The sequence below is a fragment of the Papilio polytes genome, unplaced genomic scaffold (genome assembly GCF_000836215.1).
Source record: "Papilio polytes unplaced genomic scaffold, Ppol_1.0 DF821511.1, whole genome shotgun sequence".
Lineage (NCBI taxonomy): Eukaryota > Metazoa > Arthropoda > Insecta > Lepidoptera > Papilionidae > Papilio > Papilio polytes.
In genome coordinates, this window is record NW_013527693.1 from 1,411,993 (window position 1) to 1,429,156 (window position 17,164).

Sequence of the window (17,164 nt, forward strand, 5' to 3'; positions counted from 1 at the left end):
CCTCTACTACCTCCTGCTGCCCTACCTCTCCTGATGGACGGCCTCGTGGGACCCGCCCGGGTACGCTTAGCGCCGCCGCGACCGCACATGCCCACGTCACAGAACTGTTCAAATTATTGCTCACTTTTTATTTGGAGCCCTCTCGTGTCGCCGGAAATGTGGTTGGATATTTTTGGGGTTAGATTAATTTAGTATAATATTGTGGAGAGCGCAATGAGGGCGCAGGGAGGGCGCAGGGAGGGCGCGGCTGCGGCGGAGCTTACCGTAGAGTGCCATTTGCTGCGAGAGGAGGCCGCGGTACGTACTATTGTTGCATGTATATTGTTTACTTTTTTCTGTAAAAACGTCGGTATCGTATTGAGTAAAAAGAGGAAATATTAAATTCGTTGTTGATATCTGCCATAATAACTGTATATTGTTAATGTTAAGGCCTAACGACTGTCTTAAGTTGTAATAAATTATTGTTCTGCGAGGTCTCTAATCTTTAAGCAAATTCTCTGTGGAGCGATATATTGGAGGCGGAATGAATCTAGCAATATGTGTCTTGTTGATTATAAAATTATAAGATACTTTATAGTGTGTTCATGATTGTACTGTTGTGGGTCGCCGTCGCCGCACATATCACGTTGTCATGGCGACGCGGGGCCGCGGGTGGGGGGCTCTGTCCGCAGATTTCGTCTTCGATGTACATTTTGAAATCGTTTGCATTTTCTAGTCTTTAGTATCGGTTTAGATTTGATTGCATGACGTTTTACATCTTGCAATGTACAGGAGCTTCGGTTTTAAGCCGCGAGATGCGACAAGACGCATGTTTGACATATACTATGTCTTGTTTACTTTAGCATGAGATTTTATATGAATAAAGATTTTAATTGAGTATTTCGATTCTTACTCTTTTTTTGTTTCGTTTAATTGACTCTGTGGAAGTCTCCTTTGAAAGTGACTCGAGGATTAATGGTATTCAAGTCGAATTAATTGGCCTAAAATCTTTTACAAATTATTGATATTCGACATTTCGAACATTTTATCAGCTAAAGTAGCTTCTTTGTTGTTAATTTTTTTAATTTAAAAATCTCATTCTAAATACAACAAAGGTTTATTGAATGATTTTGTTTTATTGCGGTAGTTAGGGCCAATATGATGATATCGCTAGTAATGTGGTGTTTGAAACTGATGACATCGAAGTTGTTTTTCGCAATAACTTGTGGACGTTACGTATGCGTTGTTTGGTTTTTTGATAGCAATACATTTGCGGTATATTTTTAGCCCCCGCCTTGGTAAAGTAAGCGGCGGGCGTGAAGTTGTGTTTGGACTTGGGTCGGAGGTTGACCCAGAGATCGCTTTGCTCTGTGATGCGAAGGCCGATAGATAATTTTGTAATAAAACTTATGTAACTAACAAATTAATTATTATCTTTTAGATTTAACTGTAACTTTACCATGTTGAACCACTGTCATAAAGAAATATTTATTATTTTATTGTTGCATCGATTTTATTTTGTTATGTTCTGTTTTGTGTTTATACCACCTTATTGTAAATATTTTGTAACTTATAATCGTAATGTTTAGTTTCATGCTGTCGAAGACTTTTATGTTTTATCCTAGATTGTAATAAATATGCATTCATTGTGGATGTAATGATAAATTTATTGGAAATAATATTGATTTGTTTAAACATTGGAATTTTTATTTCAAATACAACCCCCTTTGTATTGTCCTTATACAAATACTGTAGTTTTCTAGAAAGTTAAGAACGAAGATTTTGTTCCTATTTGTAGTGATTTAGGGAACGGGCTTCATTAGTTTTTTAAAGGGCCCCATCTCTTATTGATTTGAACCTCTGTTTAGACTAGTCTTGACACAATAGAAGCTTTTGTATGACGCAATTTCGAATATAATTTAATTTTTTTTCAACGTGACCTTTTAGCATCGTTTTTATTGACTACAATTGCTTATAATTATAATTGCCTTACTTTTTTCGTATAAATTGCATAGAAGTTGCGGAATCTTAGAACAACTAAATTCAGAGTAATTTGATTTTCCTTGTTTTAATATTTTTTCTAAATCCACTTTTAAGTATCTAAGCCGATGATAATTTATTAATAATATAATTTATTAAATTATTTTCTTCTTTTCTTCGATAATACATTGTAATGCCTAAGTAATTCGTTTTTTATATGGACTAAGCTTAACTGTGCTTATTATTTAATGCTATAAAACTAAGATCAATACATGTTCAAGGGATTATTTTGTGCCATTAGTCGCCTCCGTGCGCGTAAAACCGGTTGCCGGCGGAAAGATTCACAAATGCCAATGCTACTTAAGTCCTATTTTCACTGCTTCTTAGGTGACTAATTTCCTAATATTACGAAGTATTACAAAAGTCTGACGTGTAGTAATTTGATAATATGCTAGTCAGCCTTAATGAAAAAAGAGGAATTGTTAATTTTTAAATTACATAAAATTTGTAAAATACTCTAGGAATGATTATCCCTATTAATTAAATAATAAAACACATTTTAAATACAAAATTCGTTTATTTTGTTCAATTTTTACAATGCATAATAAAAAAATTATAAACACCTTTAAAATCGTAACAATATTGATCCACAAAAGACTTACTAATCAAGAATAAAAAAAGTCATTTGTTTTTTTTTATCTTCTCCAGTTCCAGCCTAATACTTGGTGGTGATTACAAGAACTAAATTATATTTTCGAATAATATAATCAATTTATAATTAAAGATATCTAGATCATGAAATAGTTCGATACGAAATAAGACTCTATATAAATATCTTTTCCAACATAAAACTATGATAGGCCTAATTTTACTAGTAAATAAAAAATGTTATTAGTTAATTGAAACAATACACATTTAGTAAAAATAAACCATTAGCCCATTTCTTCCCTAATAGTGAACATTTCGACGTTAAAATAATATTGGCGTTCCACACATTCTCTCTGAATAAGAAGAGACAAACGTCAACATCCAAATATACAATATCCAAATATCCAAATATACTTTCGTAATTATAATAATACGAAGATTAATAAAATTAAGTTACCAAAGAAAAATAATCAAATTCACTTAATCAAATATTTGCAAAGTATGAAAAAATTAGCCAAAACTCCAACGAGCCCTTTTAATGTAGGTTGACAGCTGTCAAAATGAGCCTGTTTAGAGTGGATCCGATTGACACGACGCGGTCGTTCTGGAACTCTCGCAAGTTTCGATGCACGATGAATCATCAGAATGCGATCATGTGTTAACGGTGATGAATGGTATACGACTTTCGAAATCATCGAATTTAAGGCCTTAATTTCGCTGTGATATTCCAAAAAATACAATATCAAAAGATGAGTTAATATTTCCTTTTAGGAATGTGTTAAATTTTTGAGTTTTATTTAACGTCTACTTATAAAAAACATTCAGCGGTTAGTGTAGAAAGGTGTAGGTCTAATTATTTTTGAAACTTACTTTATTATAAGAGATCTAGTTTTAAATTAGTAAATATGTTTTGTACAAATATCTGCAAGAGAAAACAAACTAAAATGACATAATTTACAATTTCACATTGACAAATTAGGCTGGCCATATAAGATAATAAACGAACGTGGAAAAATTATTATAAATATATTTGATGTAAATCGATGATGCATTTACGATTCTCGGGATTCTGCAACCAGCGATAGCGTATCATAAAAACATTAGCATTAAGTCATTCGGCACAGTTTTTTGTGCCTGATATAGAATCAGTTTTAAGTATCGTATATCACGCAAGGATCAATTTTACCCATTGCATAGATATTGCGTACATTAAAATACAGAATATAAAAGCGTAATGAGACAAACAATGCAAATATAAAATTTTTATTCTGAATTTTCTTGGTCATTTACGATTTAAATTTTGGCTCGTCCATGCTTGAAAATTTTGGAAGCCATCAGAAGATGACAAATTCTTAAACCATAACCAATAAAAAGAAAAAAAAATGAAAGCACACTTTAGTCTGGCAAATTGAACTATTAGAATTAATGCTGTTTTAGTTTAAAATAAGATTTACATGTACATAAACGACAGTATTTTTAGATTTAAAAAAAAGCTACCTTAAACATATAGATCAGTGCGTTAAATAAATATTTTTTTTATTGTTTTACGTCAAATGTTGCTGTCGGTTTGTTTCATTACAACAAAAACAAAAAAGTTAGAAGGAAAACGTGATGAGCAACGTGGTCTGTGCTAATGTTTGCAAGCGTCCTCCGCCCCCGTCGCGCCACTATTTTCCCGCGCTCAACAAATTCGCAACACTTCTCTACCTGTTAGCGGGCAAAGGTATTTAAAGTGTTCTGCCAGTTTATTGATTCTTTCGCGGTACTCATAGCAAAATGTTCTTCTCGTGGAATAGAGCATTCCTTTTTCTTTCTTCCTCGGCTGACTCGTTCATGTTTCGACATGTCGTTGATAAAACGTATAAGCGATACAAACGGACGAAGATCCCACCGACCCGTGAATGTCGGCCGAACTGGGAAGTTCGTCCGGGCGTAGCACTTGATACTTTTTCTTTCTTCTTTGTTCATGTTCTTCTGTTTAGTCTTGACTCTTGATTTTTTATCCATGTGATGTACGTTTTATAATTGCAATTATAGCCAATACACGATGATAATATTAAATACAGTAAATTATAAATGTACGCCAAATTAAAACATTTTACTCACCATGTTAACATTACGCAAACAAGTTATATTAAAATATCAATATCGCAGAAAGCAAACTTTCACTAGGGATCAAACTATTTATTTTCATTTAATTATTTACATTTATTAAAAGGATAAAATAAAGCAATTATTTCACCTGTATTGCAGATGTGTATTTAGCAATAGGTGTCTCGATGCGCGGGCGGCGCGGCGCAGGCGAGGCGAGGCGAGCACACCAAACGCGCGCTGCCTTCCGACGACCTTCGGCCGGCGTGAGCGAGCGAGCGGCGCCCGCGACGCCGGTGAACGAACTCACCTTGACAAATGCACCATTTGGCATTGTTCGCGGGAAAACCGGCGGCCTTGCGCGCCGCCACTGCCGCGCCGTCGACCAATCACGAGCCTTCGCGCCATAACCGCGCCTGTTTCGGCGGGAACCGCTCGGTCCGGTGCTGTCCGCTTGGCGCGCTGGCGGCGCCACTTACACGTTTCAGCGCTCTTTTTCAAAGCAACATCGCACGCGACCTGAAATGTGCATTAGTTTACGTTAACTCGGGGCTGATGACGTTTTATAAATTTACTTTAAGTGTTATCGACTCTTTATTACTTTAATTTTCCACATAAATTGTTGTTTGTAATGGCCTGTTATGATTTCTACTCTTATATATTTTAGACAATATATAAGCCGAAATAACACAATTAGGTTACTTTTTGTACTCATAACAATGTGCATCTTAATGTAACTTAGAAGGTGAGAGAGGCTGTAGGAAGAGTATCAGAATATATTCTGGTTAAATTAGTAACATTTGGTGTATAACCCTTCAGTTATATTTATTACTAAGATGGCGGATGCAACTTTGGGAGCAACTTCACGCCACCGCATACATGGTTTGACATAGCGCGAAAATTATGATAAAAAGTTAAAGAGAAAAGTTAAATGCAAACCTGCAATTAAATGTTAAAACTTTATATTTGATCATCAATGTTTATCAAATAGATCTGTATTGCCGAAACATTCAAACAAAAACATAATCATCCCTCTCATTTTTCTTTCTGTTTACGAACATTTCACCAATGGAAACGCAGGAGATTATCACGGGTATAAAACTTTTCCGCTAAACATTTTCATGTAAAAGCTACCGTCATCATGTAAACAATGTCAGATTATGATCTTACGAGTATTATCTAAAACCATATTTAAATTTCGACACTAATGTTACCATTATTATATATAACTATAGAGGCAGTCTTTTTAATTATGAAAAGAAAATAGTTGTATTAATTGTGCGTTGTTGACATTATGTTAATAAATCGAATGAATGCTTTAGAAAAATGATGAGAATGTAAATTCAAAAAAAGTTTTGTAAGAAGGAACATAAAATTTTAGTAAATTAAGGCAGGTCATTGTACTTCTTTGTTATAAAAGAATCAAAATACAGACTGAATTATAGGACCGGAGGCATTTAACCGTGATGCGAAAACCGCAAATCTTCCCGACTACCTCATTATTTATTTGAAAGGATGTTTTTGTTTAAATCCATTAATCAAATCGCATATCAAATGACCAGTATTTCTTGTAATATTGAAAAAATACTTACACGTGCACAGATTATATTTTTACAATAACCAAATAGATTAATAATGATAACTAAATAAATATAATTATAAATCGTGATCAACGTGTAGGACATAAAAACGGAATGATTAATGGTATTATTATTGCTTTTTTATATAAATTAAAAATAAAATAAAAAAACCGTGGTGTATGAAATTAACATTACATTTCATAGTTTGTCACATTTCAAAATAAGGCCTAAATTATTCAATGCGAAGTCAAATTCCAGGTATTTAGAAGGGATATATTTCTCAACATTACAATAGCTGTTAATTTTGTTTAATATAACCTATTATAAATTTTTACTTTTGCTACAAACATTCACTAACATAGTTGCCAGAACTTGAATTTTACAATTAACTTAATACTTTTTTGCGAGACATTTCATAAAAATGAATTACAAATGGCTACACTCTCTTATAACTAGTGCGGTGTCGGTACCAGCTAGTTTTATTTATTCCGTTTTTTCCTATTGTTCTTTCTTATAAAATTAGAATAATCATTTGTAATGGTAAATTATAATTAAATTATCAATACCTGTGAATAAATAAAAAGTGTAATGAGCAAGTTACACTTGCAGTTGTCCGTGTTAGCTGAGCGCGGCTGAGGACGTGCCGTGACTCAGATGTCGTTCACCCGGCAGACGCGTCATCATTACACTGCCATACAAACTTTATGGCCGCTCGCTATTTTGCACCAGAACAAGAGAACAATTCTTTTTCGATGCCGAAATTAAGTGAACAGAGGAACGTCAAATTTTCCGTTCCAAATTCAAATTCCAAACATGGCGACCGTTAATATTTTGGAATTTGTATATCGGCATACCATTTGTATAGGTATTGGCGGGACGTAAACTGATATGAGGACGTGGTAAACCACTACACACGCTTTTTTACACCTGTAATGAGCCCACCTATGAAGATACGCTCGCTGTTAACTTTAAGCCACCATAAAGTTTGAATCTAATGATACATACATATCACATCTCTATATACAAGATTCTTAACATTATTCTGAAAGTACGATTAGATCAATCAAAATTGACCATCACCGCTTATTCAATGTTTTAATCCAATGACGTGACGATGTTTACATAAACCAGAAAGTGTTAAAATTGAATGTGGATGGCTACAAAGGAAAAGGAAGACCGAAGAAAGTATGGATGGATTGAGTGAAAAGGATATGCTTGAGAAGGGAGTGGATTCAGATATGACGGCTGATACAAATGTATGGAAGAGCAGCACATATTGTGCCGACCCTCCGTAAGGGATAAGGGCAAGTTGATGATGAATCCAAAGTTGCTAGTCTGAAATAGGAACAGATTTCAAGCTAGCTGCCTCCTGTTGCCGTGACGACCATAGTAGGCCTAAAACGAAGTGGATTGCATGAAAGGCAATACGATACAGAAATCACTACAATGGCGAAATATAAACTGTTTTAAGACACGAAAAACTGAAGGGAATATAAATCGTGCGTGGGCTAATCTACGTTATCGAACTGGGTTGTGACTTCACATTTTCCTTATCACATTCACATCTGTTTCTTATCGTAGATGGATAGTTTGTAACTTGCTATCGCGAACTGTCACCATTTTTTAATGGAATTTTATATAGGAACCAATATGCATCTAACATATGCCTTGGTAACCATATTGTGTTAACAATCTGTTAGTATAAAGTATGGCAGCATTTAATAATTAAATCTAGATAAATCTTTACGTATATTTTAAATGGAGTTTTCGAATAATTCATTGACGCAAATCATGTGTTCAAATGTCCTTTAGGATAAAATGACGTGCTCTTCATAACCCAAAATAAGAGTTTTGGTTAAAATGGTTTTTAACATTAACACAATTAAAAAAATTGAATTTTTCGTTTTTTAAAACCAATTTTGGCGCGAAATTAGAATCAATTACATCCGTATGAATGAATATGAATATGTAGATTAGTTTGAAGAAATAATTCTTATTTGGAGATGACCGTCAATTCTTCGTTTGATTTAATTATTAATGAATATTTATTGTACATCCGCTGAGTCAGTCGCTAGGCCCGAATAGTCACTTGTTTTGAATTAGCTGACAAGGAAATTATGGCCTATGGACACTTAAATTGCTGAAATGGCGTTAGACTGAACGTAAACAAGTTTACTTGATGAGGCATACGGGTTCTAAAATTACTGATGAAACGGTAATTTTTTACGAAAACAATTTTACTCTATATATGCAAATTACTTTTATTTAAATGCAGGCCATTTTGTCACATTTAAATTATGATAATCATACAAATGTATAAACTAGTTGTCGCCCGCGAATCCGGCCGCGTGGAATAAAAAAAAAACAAAAGTAAGTAGCCTACGTGTTCTTCCAGACTATCATCTACATCTATACCAAATTTCATCGAAATTCTTCATTCATTTTGGTTACAAACTCTAACAAACATCCATCCATCCATCTAAACTTTCGCATTTATAATATTAGTATTATGATTAAGAGTCCTTCAACATTAATTTTATAAAAAAAAATAGTGAATAAAGGTTTTTTTTAAATACTAGTAGGTTATGTGGTCAAGCTTTACTTATTTTAAAAAACAATTTAAAAATGAGAGTATGAACTAATATTAATAATTAAATTACATCAACAAAAATACGATGTAAAAATATCTACTTGATAATAATTAGTAATGTAAAATACAGACATTTCTTAGAATCAAACTTCCTATATAGCATTGGGAAACATTGACCGCATCGCGACCACGTCCTTCCGGCAACGGTTTTGTGATTCCAAGCACGTTGTTATGGGACATGTGGGTTTTAGGCATTCGGTGTGCTTTATAATGCACAAATGAAATAGAACGTGGCCATTAAAAACAAAACCGACTTCCAAACAAAATACACTAAAAACAGAATATTCTCAAAAAAAACAGTACACTAAAAAGTAACGAAATAATTCCTTGAAAATACTAAACCTCCCTTATTGTAACTGTTATGTCTATATTGTACAATTATTATTACTGTGATGTCGGTGTCAGCCGAGGTATGCAGTGATATTTCTACGTAAGGTTTTCTACATTTTTACCATTACAATTGACAATTGAAAGTATAGTAACGTTGAAGTAATGAATCTACATTGACTGACACCACAACTTGGACCACCAAATGCAATAAGGCAGTTAAGTATTTTCTTTTCTATATAGAAAATTAGGAAACTAGTAGAAATTATTATTCACTAACTTTCGCCCACGACTCTGTTCGCGTAGAATTAAAAAAAAAAAATTGGGTAGCCTATCTGTTCTTCCAGACTATCCTCTTTGACAAATTTCATCGAAATCTCTTTAGCCGTTTAGGATACAAACTATAACGAACATCCATGCATCCATCTATCCATCTAAACTTTCACATGTCTAATATTGGTTAGATTCGTATACAATATCTGATTGTCTAAACATTAATATATGTACCTTGGAACATGCTATTGCTAAAATAAATATAAAAATTACCTTAATCTTCTCATTGGTTTAACCGTTTTATCCCTGATTTGAGACATTGTGACGATTATCTGCAACAAAAAAGAAACAACCGTATAAATAAATATATAGATATCATATTTCGACTGATTGCGCTTATAAAATTCAAATAACCTCAGATTTTTTATATCTATGCTAATATTATAAAGAGGAAAACTTTTTTTTTTTTTTTATTGTTATGAATAGGCTCAAAAACTACTGGGCTGATTTTTAAATTCTCCCACCGTTAGAAAAGTAATTTATCTGTAACATAAGCTATATTTTATTTTTTTATTATTTTTAAATTTCATACGGACGGAGTCGCGGGTAAAAACCATTCATAGATATATGCACAGGAGACAGATAAATAAAAAAATAATTAAAAAGCAGTGACAAGGGGGGCGATTACTTTGTGTAAATTTTACAATTTAAAATTATAATTATCACTCAAAGAAAAACATTCGAAAATATGCTGACAAAGATCATTAAACGAAGTTTGTTAAAGACATGATCTTGTTGTTAAATATTTTTATACTTCAGAGATAAGTAAAGATAACAATCAATGTTCAATCTTCGGCGAAATAATTAGTTGTCAAACGTGACAGGAAATAAGACCAGAGCCACCGCCAAAGAAATTAATAAATACACAAGCAATGCTGTAAGTAATCGTTTTAAACCAAATTATCGTAATTCAATTAAATAAAACTGTAGATAAATTAATGATGATTAATTGAATTGAAAAACTTTCGGCTCAAATCAAAGTGACTTATTCGCGTAGTAATTAAATTTTGTATTTTTTTTGATTTCGACGTAAACCAGTTACGAAATAACCAAATTGGAAACTGGTTGCTGACTTGAGAGTACTTACTAATATATGTACATTTTTTAATACTTTCGGTATTTTGTAGAATATTTTTTATTTTACAGAGAGATACGCTAATTTAGTTAATATCGTTGTGTGTAATAAGTGAAACATGACATAACTAAAACTGGTGCTTAGAGTTACAGCAAGTCTTCTAACAAAGACATTCTTGCTTTTCTCATTCTTGGCTTTCTTACTCAAAAACCAAGATTTCATAAGTACATTTTATTTATTACTAACTTTTGCCCGCGATTAGGTCCGCGTGGAATTAAAAAACAATAGAGTAGCCTATTTATTCTTCCAGACGATCCTCTACATCTGTTCCAAATTTTAATCGAAATCCGTTCAACAGTTTAGGCTACGAACTCTAGCAAAAGCATCCATCCTTCCATCTTAACTTAGATTTTTGGACCTTGTAATAGAAACGAATGTTCTACAATTTCGAATATAAAAAACTGGCCGTAGCTTGGCCTTACATTTCGTTAGTGTGCGTGCATTATCTATGTCGTGTCATCGCGGCCATGTCGCGCATGACGTCACATCAGCTGAGTCGGTCGAAAAGCACGCCGAACGCGTTCGAGATATTTTTAGTCTGTGATGAAAACAGATGATTCTGAACAGGAAATTGTTACGATGCGCTCATAATCGATTTAGATGAGATAATTTAAGTATTTCAATTAATCAATATTACCGACTCATAGTTACGTTTATTGGCAGCGAATAAGTGGCCAGTGACCACTTAGCATTTTGATACTGTAATTACATGTAATGTTTTCTACAACCTACAATTCGGATGTATTCTGTTTTGTTATTTTCTACTAACTGTTGCCCGAGACTTCGCCCGCGTGAAATTATAAAAATAATAGCCAATGTTACTCGTAGATAATGTAGGTTTCAAATGGTGAAAGAATTTTTAAAAACGGTCCAGTAGTTTTTGCGCCTATTTATTACAATCAAACGGAGTTTTTCTCTTTATAATATTAGTTAATATTCTAAAATATCGTAAGACATATGTATGTTCATAAGATATGGCTTCGAATGTTCAATATGTGACAAATATGACTGCTATAATTGCATTATGTTCTGTTATGTCAAATCGTTATCATGGCAGCGCACAGCTGTGGAACTGGTTTGGGCCGGATTCCTGAGGGACGCCAGTGGCCGTCCGCCGACACGATCTGTCGGCTAATTCACAAAAAATAGACGGCATACCTTAGCAATGCACTCACCATGAACACGTTCCAAATGTCAACTATTATAATGAGTTCCTGTGTTTTCACCTGTGCAACTCAATTCACATAAGTGTCAAATTAATAAAGATATTTGTCGGTAAAGGTTAGAATTATTTGTCGTTGTAAAAAATTATTGAATTACCGTATGTATGAAAAGATGTTGCTAGAGTTTTTTTTTGTAACAAATAGCGCTTGTAAACGAACACTCGGTTTTTATGTAAGGGTTTTAGTGATTTCGACCACAATTATTATGCACCTTTCCACTACCACAACTTCCGCCCGCGAGTCCGTCTGCGAGGTATTAAGTAAACAAAACTAAGTAGCTTCTTCCAGACTATCATCTATATCTATGTCAAATTTTATTGAGATCCGTTCAGCAGTTAAGGATACAAACTCTAACATCCATCCAACTAAACTTTCGCATTTATAATACTTTCGCCCGCGACTCCGTCCGCGTGAAGTTATAAAAAAACAAAAGTAGTCTATGTGTTCTTCCAGACTATTCATCCACAAGAAGATTACGTTAATAAATCGTCAATCGTCCAAATATTGATTAATTATGTAATTGTTTAGCTAGCCGTTTCCAAGCTGGTCGAAGTGATCAATTCTAAGTACTGACCACAATACAATCACACAATTTTTTATGAATATTTGCCTTAACTTCATGTTTAATAATACTAGGCATAAAAGAAGCATTTCTTTGAAGGCGGCAAACAAACAAGTGAGTCACATCGTTAAGTAACCACCGGTACCCATCAATATGGTAATGTTACGAATGCGGTAACAGCCATTTTATTCGGAACGTGTATTAAAAATAAAATACATTTCGAAATAAAGACGGGAAACGTAATCATACCAAGTACTTTTTTTTAAATATCTTATGCATCAGCATTTCTAGGTTAGGTCTATTCCTAGTTTATGTTATTTTAAGACCTTCAAATGCTTGAGTTATAATTTTACGGAAATAAAACGAGAAAAATTGCCAAATTTTTGTCGCTTGCAAAATATGAATGAGTCATTTGGCAGAGTGGTACATTGTGTGCGCGGAAGACGCAATGTGCAAGTATAATTAGACAGAGCGTCCTCGATCGTCCAAAACATTACGCGATACAACTTTTTAAAATATTTATGATACGAATATATAATATAAAATATTCAAAGTTATAAGGATAAGACATAACTGCAATAATTATTCATCTCGTGTTCTATCTAACCATCTTTAATTATCGGAAATTGAATGGTTATCACAAAACGTTTTCTTTCTTTATTAAAAATCGTAACAACGCCGTACAAACTTTAAGAGACTAACACCATTCTGCTTAGTAACCTCAAAGCCACAGATCACAGACAAAATAATAGTTCTCCGGGAGATGACACTTCAAAAAGAAAAATCATTACACATAATCCAATTACATTTATGTAAGGTAGATTTAATAAGTATAACTTTTACCTTCAACAGAAATGGGCTACTTCTAGTGGAGTTTACAGCGCTGTAGAAAGCGCACAGAATAACGTCCTAATTAGAGGATTCCCGGCGTCCGTTCGTCAAGGTTCGTTAACTGATTAGATTGTTCATAGAACGAAGCCCCTCTCTCTCGCACACCTATCTTAGCCTTATCATACGTATCAAGTATCACGTATAGATTATAAAATGTCCGTAACAAGAGCGATATAATTGTACTAATTTGATATACTTAAGAATCCGTTTTGTATTATCCCTATGATTTGGTTATCATTTAATATCAAGGCATTATCTGATCTGACCGAAATATTTTATTTTTAATTTGCATTTCATTTGTAAAATCGTACATTTACTTTTACGATAGCAAATATGGCATTTAGTTTATTTTAAAAACACGTTTCTTTTAGTTTTTGAAGTGAATATTTGATTATAACCGCGCCATTTCCTCTTACTAAACCCAATTGCGTTTCGATGTCTAATTTATTATTGTAGATTTCTTTGAACCTAGTTCACCTGACTGTTCTGGATTTGAGCCAATATTTTTCCGGAAAAAGTGTAGGTGTTGAAGTTTATATGTATACTTTTCCACATTCCGATCTAAATATACGAGTGACGAGGCTGACGTGACGTGCGGCTCTGTCAGCCGACTGACGTCAGCTGTGGCAGCGAACAGCTAGCAGCTAGCCTGCCCACTGAATCACGCGCGCCTGCCCGCCGCGACCGATTCATTGATAGGCCCAACACTATCTTTAGGCCGTTTTGAGCCAAATAGAAGTTCCGAAGTAGGATTTTAATGGATGTTTTCGATTTTCAATTCGGTTAATGAATGATTGCAAGATATTACTTAAATATTAGACTAAACTTTTCTGTCTTCATAACTCTGTGTGTATTGCAAAATTATTTTGTAAATTGGTTACGATTGAGTCTTAATTTTGCTTTCGTTTTTTTTTTATAATATTCGTAACATTTAATAAACTGATTAATTTGCATCATATCTAAATATAATAAGTTTATAGAAGCGTTTTGAGATGTTCTACTTTATCATTAACACAACTTTGTATCAAAATGTAAACGGATTTATCTGTCTGATAACTCACTTTCCGCTGCAGAAGAATGGTCAATAATGATACCATACGTGGTACTTATAGCGTATGTTTTTTTTATTTATTAATGGCATATATCGACTACTGAAACAACTTCTGATTTACAAAGTATGTTAGTACCATGATTTAAATCAAGTTGACCTCAAGTTAAAGTAATAATGCTTGATGAATACAAAAAATATCAACCTTTAGACTCTGTCTTATAGGTTTGCGACTTGCATTTAATTCTTGTTTGTATATAAAGTTAAAAATGTAAAATATGAGAAAAAAGGTTTTTTAATTATTAATATCCAATCTATACTATTATAAAGAGGAAAGGTTTGTATTTTTGTATGTATTGAAATAACTCAAAAACTACTGGACCGATTTCAAAAATTCTTTCACCATTATTAAGGTAATTTGTCTGTTAGTAACACATATAGTCTTTACTTTAGTTTTATTGCTACTGTGGTTTTATTACTTTTTTCATTTCATGGGGACGAAGTTGCGAGCACCAGCTATTAAAACCAAAGTTAAAAAAACCTGGAGATCAATTGATACAATAATTCAATAATCCCAAATAAGGCATGATGTTGAACAGATTTATTTAGATGTAAAAAAAGGGTCGGTACTCGGTAACCATCGGAGTGTGCGTTGCTGCAAACCGGGCCGTGACTCATTCGGACCTGCAACTGACCGGTGCCTGCACCGAACTCAACTATCCCTCTCTACCTTGCATTGACATTCTGATTTATTTTTAAATTTGACTTGATGAATCTCATCAATGACGATGTGTTTAACTCTTTCATTTCCATAAATTCACCATTTTAATATTTACACCTATAATATCATCGTTTTGGAGTAGATGTTTAAAGACAGATTAACCACTGGTAGTTATAGTTTTTTTTAATTGAGAGCCCTTCATTATTCTCAAGTTATGATCTTTTATTCCATGTTCGAAGTGTTGCCAAATAAATCACAAGACCCTTTTTGCCACATGTTTCTGTTTTCTACCATAGAATATCAAGATTATTTTTTTTAATTATTAGTTAAATTACTTTGTATTGTTTAGCAAACGCTTTGCCGCCAATACCAACATATCAGGTATTTATAATAAAAAGTTAAAATTATTCAATATGATATTCTAATTTAATACAATAAGGTTCTTTTCTCCTTGGCACGAAGCAATCGAGACAAGTCGCAACATGAAGCACCGGCACGGAGGCGATCGCCCTCCGACGGGACCCGCGAGATAACCTCTCGCCACAATTATAAAACGGTTAACTTCCATTTTCCCTCCAATCTGCAAAAGGTTAACGGAAATCTCCTCTCCAATCTCAGTTAAAAGCAGCCAAATTTTAGGCAGCGTTAGAAAGGTTCTTCCTAACTTAACTCATGTCTTTATGGCTATATCATACTAGTTGTTACCGTACGGCTTCACTCGCATGGAATTATAAAAACTTTATTTTATTGTTTACTTTTATCAAATTCTCAATTGACAATGTCAAAATTACCTTTACTATAACTTTGCTTCCTTAACGTTGGCAGCTCGTAGTTTATGCTCCCTTTCTCACATGTAGTCTTTTTTTCAAATTTACTTCTTCTCTAAGTTTAATAGCGTGAAATTATGTAGCGTAAAGCATGTCGTCAGTGTAAGACTTTTTATTAAAAAAAAAATATTCAAAAATATATTGCCGACATCCTACGCCACAAAGTAGTGTGTGTTTACGCTTTATTAAATTAGTTTAGATAGATTATGGCTTTTCCATAGATTTTCATAAAAAATATACACCAACGAACTTTAATAGTGAACATTTAGATCCGAATGTCAACTTAGTCTTCGTTGGTAAAGTATCAAAATTTGAAGATGTTTCAAAGTACATTAATCATTAGTGTATAAAACTGTTTTCTTTGTGTTAGGTTAATGGTCCCATAAGGATCAGTTTCTATTTAAAAAACCGGTACCAGAGTAGCCCCAGTATATGACGCACACGTTCAGGACGATACATGTCTAAACAAGTTTGTTCCTGCACGGGTCAACTTTGACTATAAATGAGTTGGGCAAATAGCTATGACTCAATATTTATTTCTTCAATTTACTAGAAGACAAAGCAGCACACTCTATTTCAATAGTCAACGTAACAAATCCGAGAATCATACCCTTACAAAATTATAAATCGTTTTGGCTTTAGGTCAAGAGTTAATTAGAGATCCTATGATATCCTACGCCAATCGCAGAAAATTAACAAAAATTAAAATCACTGCCAAATCTAGAATATAATGGTGTTTAGATGGTTTGGTCACAACTAAATCCTCAAGTGACATCAGTAGTCAAGGGAATAGAATGAAGCTTGGTACCTGAGAAAACTAGGCACTCTAAAATTATAATTCAGTATTGCACAACCGAGAAGTTTTGCCTAAATTGATTACATTGTAATATTTTTAACAATCTTTTGTTTTTAATCAATATTTTTAGCTCACCACAAAGTTGTTTGTTTTGTTTGATTTGTGTATTTTGTAATTTTTCGTCTGACTTTAGATTTAAAACATATAACTATTATTCCTGCGTTTCGTCATCTTACATCTTTGAAATGGTAGGATGTGGGGATTTTGCTGCAAACGTTACATTAAAGTGAATTTCATATTTATCATGCCCAGTTCGATTAATTCCATGTTAAATATTATTTGAATCACCGCGGTCGACATTTTCCTTTTTACG

General features: G+C 33.4%; 1 protein-coding gene and 1 long non-coding RNA gene across 2 annotated transcripts in view; one reads left to right on the top strand and one right to left on the bottom strand.

The window, feature by feature from the left end:
* Positions 1-435, top strand: part of LOC106108428 (sarcolemmal membrane-associated protein) — a 16,924-nt gene extending 16,489 nt beyond the window's left edge. The window contains exon 13 of the mRNA XM_013289592.1: positions 430-435. Coding sequence (XP_013145046.1) covers positions 430-435 — 6 coding nt within the window. The remainder of the gene's footprint in view (positions 1-429) is intronic.
* Positions 436-2,588: 2,153 nt separating this feature from the next.
* Positions 2,589-17,164, bottom strand: part of LOC106108654 — a 20,546-nt gene continuing 5,970 nt past the window's right edge. The window contains exons 2-3 of the long non-coding RNA XR_001225957.1: positions 9,802-9,860; positions 2,589-5,217 (exon numbers count right to left, since the gene is read on the bottom strand). This is a non-coding gene — a long non-coding RNA (uncharacterized LOC106108654). The remainder of the gene's footprint in view (positions 5,218-9,801; positions 9,861-17,164) is intronic.